Genomic DNA, 10616 nt, shown 5'->3' with positions numbered 1-10616 from the left:
GACCTTCACAGCGCACCAGTACCTGTTTGAGTCCCAGACCCGCAGGTCACTCAGGGTCACGGTGAAGACCTGCTGGGCGGGGTCATCTGTGATTGACAGGCCTGCTCTCTTCTGAGTGGAGTCTGTGCGCTGCAGCACGATGCAGGAGCTCCAGAACAGACCCCTGCACCAGTACTTCACACTGTCCTTATACTGGGGCCCATAGTGACACGCCACGGACACAGAGCTGCCTTCCTCAGCAGCAACCCTGCTCTGTGTCCACACAGCCACGCCGCCTGCACCTGTACACACACACACACACACACACACACACACACTTCTGTTACACACAGCCACCTCACCTGCACCTGTACACACACACACACACACACACTACTGTTACACACAGCCACCTCACCTGCACCTGTACACAGACACACACAGCCACCTCACCTGCACCTGTACACACACACACACAACACACTACTGTTACACATGCCTTTATGTATCGTTTAATGCCAGTCAAAGGAGAATATGGACCTCAAGTTTTGGCAGACTGTGGGTTTTTTGCTTGGGCATCCTCTGACAGTGTGTTCGGCACTTTTTCCAGATTTGATATTAGACCATGATTTTTTTTCATTTTTTGTTCAAAATCTACTTTCTGATACCCCAGTAGATGTTGTGTGTGTGTGTGTGTGTGAGTGTGGGTGTGTGTCCCAAGATGGCACAATTAATCTTTACATGTTCAGAATTAAGTACAGTTCAATAAGTCAGATGAAGTTGAAAAGAGAAACAGACACACAGCTGTTCCACGCACACATCATTTCAAAAGAATCCGTTACGCAATTATTTTAAATCACATCCACACACACACTCAGAGTCTCGAAAGTTTCATTTGCAATGTTTTTTGGTGGAAAAGGGGGAACTGCAGTCTAACTGCATCAAATAATAACACAAGACTACGATGCAATGACTGCGGGAAGTTATGAAACAGTGCTTTTTTTCGCTGAACTCAGCTCAACATTACCGTCATAGAGGGCCGGATCAGCTTTGTGACTTTCCTTTGTGCTCCTCCTTTACAGATTTATTTCAACATTTATGAATTTTATTTATTTCTGTAGTTCATTGCTAAACCCACTAAAGTATATTAAAAACATTTATGAATTGTATTTATTCCTGTAATTAATTGCTAAACCCACTAAAGTATGTTAAAAACATTTATGAATTGTATTTATTACTGTAATTAATTGTAATTAATGGGCCTGTTTATGATGGCCTCAGCTTCACATAAAAGGGTGTGAAGACTCTCTTCATCCATCAGCTGTTCCTTTACAGTGACATTCAGAGTTTTTCTTACAGAGCGGATAAGCCGCTCCCAGGTTCCTCCGTGGTGAGAACCTGCTGGAGGATTGAATTGCCACTGTACACCCCTTTGTTGCAAGTGCTTTTCAATCATACTGGTGTTCCACTCACTTATCATTTTCTTCATCTCATTGTCAGCTGCTCTGAAGTTTGTCCCATTATCTGAATACATCTCTCTGACCTGTTCTCTTCTGGCTAGGAATCTTCTAATTGCATTCAGACATGCATCTGTGTCAAGAGAGGACGTGTAAAACCCCACGCTAACCCAATGACGGAATTTAGCGGGGGCCGAAGGGGGTTTTGCGTGCTTGTCCTTCTGGCGTTGCTGGGAGAACATTAGTAGGGTTAATTATTATCCTCCGTACAAGAACAGAGCACAATTATGTTTAAGAATATACTGGGTCCGTTGCCATGGGTTGGATATGGATTGACCTGCCCCATATCCCGCTTATAGCTGGCCAGAAACGGATCAGTAAAATTCTTAATATTATCCGTTCTCAAACGGGGCCGTATTGTACGCTTAGTGGTTACTATAGTTTTACTCGTTTATCTGACTCCATTTCAAATATAATTTAGAAATTTGGGTTTGCAACTTACGCGGACCTCGGGAGTGATTACATTCGACTTGTACCTGCGCCATCATTACTCAATAGATGCTCCCGGGATTAGCATTACTGCTGAAATCTCAGTTCGGTGGAGAACTCAGAGTCCAGTCAACACAATACATGCAAACCTGCCATGATAGTTGCGAGTCCAGGTCGGCGTAGCATTAACTGGGCTCCTTAGAGCTAATTTGGCAGGAACCAGCGCCGTAACGCCCAAGGGTTCCCTTCGCACCAAATCACAAGAGCCGTGCGTCACCGACCCTTTAACGGACAGAAACTTGCTGGCCTCACAGCTTAGAACTACCACAGGTGTACCGCCCCACCGATCGGTCGGTCTTTGGCCACCATTTCCCCCTGAGTATTCAGTTGTAATTTAGGTTGAAAAGGTACAAGATGAATTAGAGTCATGGAGATCACCCAAGTTACAAACAAAATAGTTTATTCGCAGACAGGTAGGTTATTAGCTATAGAATATCACAATCAAGTACAAAATACACAAATTAAGAATAGAAATAGAGTAAATAATCATACCTAGCCTGCTTGGACTACACACAAACACAGAGTATAGAATATGCCGTGTGGAAAGTCGAATACGATCTTCCGCTGCTACACATACATACATACATACATACATGAGACATGTTGTGTGGGAAGTCGAATATGATCTTCCTGATACTTACATACACGTACAATATGCCGTTGGGGGTTGTTGAGTAGGGAAAATGAGATGATTACCAAGAGAGGACGTGTAGGTTTTCCTTTGAGTTATTGAAACTATGGTTTATAGTTTATTTTTGGTTTACTATGGTTTATTATTCATTTGGTATGAAATGTATCTCATCCGATTCCTTGATTTTACCAGATCACATCCATACCAAACAGATTAGCCTTATGTTTTATTATGTTGTAGTTATCATGAAACTTCCCTCCTGATTATACATTTTACATGCAATTCCTGTTACCAATACATACGACTTAATGCAATAATACAAGGATCACATGGGCAATGTTTTCAAGGTGTTACCGGGTCTATTTACCATCTTAATAGCAGTTTTGAATATTTAATCTAGGAGAAAAGTCACCGGTGTAATGACAGCAGTGCCCAAATGAGGGCACTGTGGCATTGTCCGGAGTCTTCCCCCTTGGAAGTGACCAAGTATGGGGTCACAGGGAGGTCACGAATGTTCGGGAGGATTCTTTTCCCATGACCCAACTGGCCTTGGACCACTCATACATCTGAACTCCCCAACAGGTAGTCTAAACAACATTGAAACCCCAGCTCTCAGGCCCCTCACAAATGGCAGCCCTTCCTGACCTTAACCACTATGCCACAGGCCGCCCCATCATATCTATGAATGCTGTAGTTGGGAGTTTTCATGATAACTGCATTATGCTGTAAATATGTATTTGTGCCTCATGGTAATATACCTTTTGAATAAACCTGATTTGGGTGAATGAAAGGAAAGGAGACACCCCAGACTGTTTGGTTTCTTCTCCTTATCTCCAAAATCCAGGCCTTAGTTCTTGACCCTAAAAGTGAGTCACCCATCTATAATTTACAGCCAGGCCCACCAGGCAGGGGGCTAAAACACATGGCTTCTACAGAGACAGCTTTTGCCCAGTTTCCCCTCGGCTCCTGAATGGTTATGCTATCAAAGATAGACTGTTACAAAAACTAGACCATTACACCAGTCGCACTGAACCAATCAGAATAACACCAAACATTACTATATTCTGACCTGGGATTATCATGAAACATCTTTATACCATCTCCAATATTGTCAGGAATGTGAGAAAAGGGGGGCCCCCAGGGCCCAAGAAGGCGCCTCTAAGAATCCTTCTCTAGCTCTCCCGCACAGGCATGTGTGCCAACGGTGGGGGCTAACAATGTATGCTCCAGGAGGGGGAAGTCAGCCAGCGCATGAGACCAAATGTTACTTATGACTGGCTTACAGACGCAACTTCCAAATGCACTGCTCGAATGGCAAGACAAGTAAAGATGACACCATACCTTTTTACATGTCCCCTTCCCTTTTTTACCAGGAATGGGCCGAAGTAGTCAATACCAACTCCCGTAAATGGAGGATCGTCAGGCAGGACCCGGCATTTTGGTAGATCTGCCATGAGTTGCTTGTCAGCTGTGCCATGTAGCTTCTCACAGGTGATGCACAAGATTCTCCTAATGGCTCCATTTGCTCCAGGGATCCAGAATCTCTGCCGCAATTGAGCCAGCATGTGATTCCTTCCTGCATGTGCTGTAACATCATGAATGTATCTAAGAACAAGCCTTGTAATGTGCGAGTCCTTTGGCAAGGTGGCTTGCTGCTTTGAGTCATCTGGCATTGCCGCACGGCTCAATCCGCCGCCCACTCTCATAAGCCCGTCTTGTAGTGCTGGATTCAGCTTACGAAGCGAACTACTTCTCTTTACCCTTTGTTGTTCTTTTAGCATTTCCAGATCTTCTTTGAATCCTTGCCTTTGGGCGTATTTCACAATTTCTGTCTCTGCAATTTCGTGTTCCTTTATAATCTTTCTTGAACCGATTCATTTTTTCACTACTTGATGAGCTTGGTTCTGTCTTTTTCTTTGCTTTCAATTCTTTCAGCAGATCTTTAAATTTCACAAACCAGGCCACTGCACGCTTTAGCTTTGTCCAGGATGAGTAACACATCATCAGCTGGCCCAACGGATCCTCTCGCATCTGAACGACCTGTGATTGAACTCTTTTGACCTCTGGGTCATCCGCATTTCTCATTCCAGGATCTGGATTCTTTGGCCACTGGTCTTCACCGCAGAGCAGGAAACTCGGTCCTGAAAGCCAGCTTTCACATTTCAAGAACGCTTCTACAGACTGACCTCGGGAGACGTGATCCGCTGGATTCAGGCGAGTATGGACATGCCTCCATTGTGAGGCTTGAGATTGCTCCAGAATGGCTAACACTCGATTAGCAACAAAAGTCTTGAATCTGGTACTTTCACTACTCAAGTATTTCAGCACGACTGTGCTATCTGTCCAATATATTGATTTGTGAAGTTCCAATTTAAGCTCCTTCTTCAACAGCTTGTCCATCTTGACTGCAAGAGAGGCTGCAAGGGCGCTATCCGCGCTGATTTCAAGGGCGCTACCCGTGCCTTTGCTATCATGAGAGTAGATTGAGTTTCACCTGCAGAAGAGCGAAGCACAAGGTAGCTTGTCGTTCCATAGGCGACTTCACTCGCATCAGCGAAATGGTGTAGCTGAGTGAAGACTGGTGCACCAAACTCCTCTGTCTCGATACAGCTGTCAACGCCAAACTCATTTAACTGTTGCAAGTCTGAAGTCCACTTTGTCCAATTTTTAATGACATTTTCTGGTAAGCTCTCATCCCAGCTGTATTTCAGCCGGCATAAATCTTGCAGAATTCTTTTGGCGAGTAGGACCACTGGAGCTATAAACCCCAGAGGGTCAAAGATGGAACTGACAAAGGAAAGCAGGCCTCTCCTGGTGTGTGGGCTATCTTTGAGATTGATCTTGAACTTAAACTGATCTGTCTCAGCAGACCACTGGATTCCCAATGCTCGCTCGATTGGTAAACTGTTCATATTCAAATCAAGGTCCTGGAATCCTTGTGCTCTCTCTTCCTCAGGAATTGAGTTGAGCAACTTCCTGCTATTACTTGACCATTTGGTTAGCCGAAAACCACCTTTTGCCAACATGCTTCTTAAGTTGGTGCACAGACTGATGGCTGTGTCTTCATCAGCTGTTGACTTAAGGCAGTCATCCACGTAAAAATTCTTCTTTACCGTTGTAGCGGCTTCTTGCCCGAATTCATCTTCAAAATCAGCTGCACATTTCTGCAGAGCATAGGTTGCTACACTTGGTGATGATGTTGCACCAAAGATGTGCACCAGCATCTTGAATTCAGCAAGTTCTTTCTCATAGTTCCCTTCTGGCCACCAGAGAAATCTTAGTAGACTTGTGTCTTCGTCTTTGACTCTAACTTGGTAAAACATGGCTTCCACGTCAGCCATAATGGCAATGGTCTCTTGTCTGAACCTCGTGAGGACCCCAACTAGCGAACTTGTCAGATCTGGTCCTTGTAAAAGCTGCTGATTTAGTGATGTTCCTCCAAAGCTCGCTGCACAATCAAAGACAACGCGCAACTTTCACTTGACTGGATGTCTGACTCCGTGGTGTGGCAGAAACCATGTTCCTCCCTCAGCCGGTTCACATTCAGCACTGTTTATTTTCACTGCAAAGCCTTTCTTGACAATATCTTCCATGAATGCAACATATTCTGTATAATAATCTGCATCCTTAGAAAATCTCTTTTTTGAGTTCAGTGCACGCTGCTCTGCCACTGATCTGTTGTTTGGCATGCACAGCGATTTGTGTCTCAGTGGAAGGCAAATACTGTAATGACCATCTTTCAATTGTGACGACTGAGACACCATGTTAATGAACAGGTGATCTTCCTGGGACATTTCAATGTCTTCATTCTGCCCCGCATCGGGAAAGTCCAGCTTAAATTGTTGATGCCAAAGCTCTTCTAGCCTAGCTACTGAGATTCGGTTTGCTGTAACCGCTGCCAATCTATCAGTCTTCAGTCCATCATTTCCTCCTTTAAGAGGTCCATTTCTACTGATTTCCAGTCCTGTCACAATGCGTGTGTTCACCACCGACTTATTTCCCAGTGTTCGCAATGAGATGCTTGTGTGGCGTCCATTCATGTTCAACTGATTTATTAGTGACTCTGTAGCAAAGGTAGCAGAGCTTCCTGAATCCAAAAACGCATAAGTTGTCACAATCCTTTTTGTGCCTTGACCTGTACTGGAATGATTGAAAGAAAACAATTTCTCTACCGGCCCCGGTGACACCACAAGTTTCTGACTTCTGAGCAAGAGCATTAATGACGACTTGCTGATCATTGCTTTCTTTCGCTGCTTCTCCCTTTGAGTCTTTGAATGTAATGTGCAGCAAGGTGGGATGCGAACAAGAACATTCTTGACACTGAGCCTTCTCTCGACAGCTGATACTCATATGGCCATGTTTCAAGCATGCAAAGCACAGACCTTTACTTCTCAAAAACTCAAGTTTTTCCTTGTGTGGCTTGCTCCTGAATCCTCTGCAGATTGAGGCTGTGATGTTCTCTTTTGCAGTAAAGACATGGTTTGCTATTGACATCCACTGAAACGGCCTTTGTTTTTTCTGATGTTGAGTTCTCCTCATTTTCCTTCTTATCTTTATTTTCCGCTGATGAGGCAATGGATGTTGTGAAAACCCTTTTGGCTTTAGGCATTTCCGTATGTTGTGCTCTTGCTTTCTGTCAGAATGAATCCTTTGTGTTAGAGATGTTTTCTTTTATGTTTCCATACAGAGGGTGCAATAAGTACTTGACTTGCTTGTTAACAAATTCAACAAAGTCCTTAAACTTTACTCTTTTCTTTGTTCTTTCTTGCAGGTCCCAGGCAAACTTTCTCCAGGGTTCTTTGAGTTTGTAGGGGAGCTTATTAGCTAATGCCCTTATGCTTGCTGCATTGTCTAAATCTTCCATGTAGCTAATATCTACCATTGTGTTGGAGCAACCAGTTAGAAACAGTGCGAAGGACTGTAGAGCAGTGCATCTTCTGGCTTGATTGTCTGCCAGTCCATGGCTTCCTTTCAGTATGCCTCTGCAATCTTGTAGTCATCACCAAAATATTGCTTTAACATTTGCTTTGCTTTGGCATAGCCTGTCGAAGGTGGCATGTGAATGCAGCTCTTGACCAACTCATGTGGCTGTCCACTTGTGTACTGCAGCAAAAACTGTAGACCATCACGGTCATCGTCAGTGCGACTTTCAATTCCATGTTCGATGGATCTGATAAAGGATTTATATTCCGGCGGTTCGCCCTTAAATGTTTTAATCGTGAGATCAGGAAGTAAAGATGCTTTGTGATTCTTCACTAGACACTCTGTCACTTTGGCTTGTTCGGATATAGCCTTGCACAAACTATCAAGCACTTTTCCGTCATTGCCGTCTCTATTTGCATTCGTTATCACTCTTTTTGGTTCCTGCTGACAAGTTGTGATTTATTGAATCAAATTGGGAATAATTTTGTGCAGGCATGGCATGCTGTGGTGGCCTAAAAAAGCAACTTTCGTCTGGTATACCAGATTCACAAATGCTCACATCATCATGTGCATCCTCATATTTTTGCAAAACTTCCAATTTTGCATCTGACTCTGCTATTGCTGCTTGAATTACATGCATCCTTTTAGCCCTTATTGCAGCTTCCTTTCTCCTTTGCTCTGCCTCAAGCTCCACTTCCTCCTCTTCTATTGCTAGTTTCTCCTTTACAGCTGCTGCCTTAGCCTTTAGTGATGCACGTTCAATCTCTGCTTTCATTTTAATTGAGAATGCCGATACCATGCTTGAGCTATGACTACGTGAACTGGACCCTTTAGAGCAGGGGTCGGCAACCCTGGTCCTGGAGAGCCGCAGGGTGTGCTGGCTTTCGTTGTTACTTGGCATTAATTGATCAGTGAAAGCCGTTGATCACACAGTTAACTCACCTCACCTGGTTTCTTGGGTCTGAATCGGTTGCTTATTTTAAAGTGGAGACGAAAGCCAGCACACCCTGCGGCTCTCCAGGACCAGGGTTGCCGATCCCTGCTTTAGAGCGTTTACTGGAAGCTTTTGAGTACACACTCGTCAACTTGCACTCCTCCACTTTCCTCAGCCTGCTCAGCACGCTTCATAACATCTTCCATCCACTTCTCACATTTCCAAAAGAAATCATTCATTGATGCTTGTTTAGGCTCAAACCAATTCTTTTGATTTTCCAAAAAATCTTTCTCGCACATAAATCGCTGCAACCCGTGGTTTAAATCTTGGAATTCTTGCTGCAAACCACTGAAGTCAACACGCAGCTTATTCTTAACAAAGTCAACATTTGCATCATCTTCCATTAATTTTTCAACTTGTCTAATCATGCTAGTAAACTGGCTTAGCTGGTTCCTGTGGGCATGCATTTGTCTAGACTTTTGCTCTTCCATACCCTTTACAGTCATTTTTACAGTTAGTTTTCCTTCTGGCGGATCCATGCTAAATAAAGTCTTTCACGTACACGTTAATTAGCTGAACTGAACTGAACTGTTAGCACTTAGCTTTCTACTTCGTCCCACTTCGTCCTTCCACAGAAAGACGTCCTTTTACAGCGTAACCTAGCTAGCTATCAGTAGCACAATCCGTAACAATAACAACTTACATTCGTCGTTTTTCTTTCTCGAACAACAGTCCAAGAAAGTCCATTAAATTGTATCCTATTTTCAGTCTCTTTATCCAGCCAGTCCAATTCGTAATCCAATAATCTGTGAAGAGCTAGTTTTTTTTACTAAAAATGTAGTTTCCTAAATTCCAATTGAAGTTTTAGCTTGACGCTCGATATACTCCCTCAATCCTCCCTCAAAACACTTATTCCACGAGTTGCATTTAACTGTTTACTTGAAATTCTTGAAGCAATCATTACAAAAATAAAAAACGTTATCCACAAAATACATAGAATTCAAGGTTATTAAGAGAGCGAGAGAACGAGAGAACGACAGAGCGAGGTCAAAAAACTATTTCGCCCCAATCTTCCATCTGTTTTTCCCTATTTCACCCCACATATCAAAATAAAATCAGGATCATATTAAACTCCCGTCTTAACCTTACAGCGCAAATCAATGCATTTAAACATTTTTATATCAATAAATTATAAATCATATTTATCTTATTGTAAAGTAAAACAATTTGAATTTAAATAAACTGCATTTAGGCTCCTACATCATGAATAATAAGATTAAGGAGCAGACAGGCCATCAGTCTGATCCCATATATCCGGTGAGGCCAGGCTTACCTGACAGCCTGGCGATGAAGAGGAGGAGGAGGAGGAGGAGGAGGAGGGAGTGGAGAGGGTCCATATGTGTGCTTCTGGGGGATTGACTGCAGACTGACTGCCACTTCTCGTTTGGAGGGAATAGCAGCTGACCTCCAGGAGACGCCCGCTTCCTGTTTGCGGTCTGTTGGTCATCACACACTGGCCCACTTTACCTGAGGTACCCGAGAACACTTCAGCTACACAAACATTCAGGGGTACATCTTCACCTATGAGATGCTTCCACTATTTCCATTAAACAAAAAAAGATAATCCTTTAACTAGTGCTTAAATTCTTGCCTATCACCAATTCTTATTGAAATAAATATTATATACTGCAATATATCTGTTAAATCCTGATCTAGTGGGTTTGTGGACAATCCTGATCTAGTGGACAATGGCTTGGCGATGCATTTGAAGAAATCCTAACACTCTGGAACTCTGAGATGCGTGAATGCCCTGAATTAGGTCTGAGTTGTGAATAATTCATGAATGCTCTGCTTCTGAGGCTTTCAGTGCTGTGGCATTTCAGGGCCCTCATTTACCTGGTTCCATCATGATCATCACCATCACCACCATCATCATCACCATCATGGTAAATGGTTGGCATTTATATAGCGCCTTCATCCAAAGCACTGTACTATTGATGCTTCTGTTACATTATGCATGTATTTATTCATTTCTTAATTGAGAATCATCTCTGATTCTGTTTGCTGGTGATTACCTGCCATTCATGTGGCAAACAAAGCCATGTTTCGTTCTTGATTTGAATTGAATCTTTATTTCGAACAT

At 43.2% G+C, this 10616-nt stretch overlaps 1 protein-coding gene across 1 annotated transcript in view; it reads right to left on the bottom strand.

The window, feature by feature from the left end:
* LOC133127231 (mucin-2-like) overlaps window positions 1-9890 on the bottom strand; it is a 20319-nt gene extending 10429 nt beyond the window's left edge. The window contains exons 1-2 of the mRNA XM_061239955.1: window positions 9807-9890; window positions 1-281 (exon numbers count right to left, since the gene is read on the bottom strand). The exon at window positions 1-281 is cut by the window's left edge and continues 55 nt beyond it. Of these exons, the coding sequence (XP_061095939.1) occupies window positions 1-281; window positions 9807-9870 (345 nt within the window). The 5' untranslated portion in view covers window positions 9871-9890. The remainder of the gene's footprint in view (window positions 282-9806) is intronic.
* Between the last annotated feature and the right edge of the window lie 726 nt (window positions 9891-10616).

The sequence above is a fragment of the Conger conger genome, chromosome 4 (genome assembly GCF_963514075.1).
Source record: "Conger conger chromosome 4, fConCon1.1, whole genome shotgun sequence".
In the NCBI taxonomy this organism is placed as follows: domain Eukaryota; kingdom Metazoa; phylum Chordata; class Actinopteri; order Anguilliformes; family Congridae; genus Conger; species Conger conger.
Note: the sequence above shows the minus strand (reverse complement) of the source record. Positions and strands in the feature narration are given on the sequence as shown.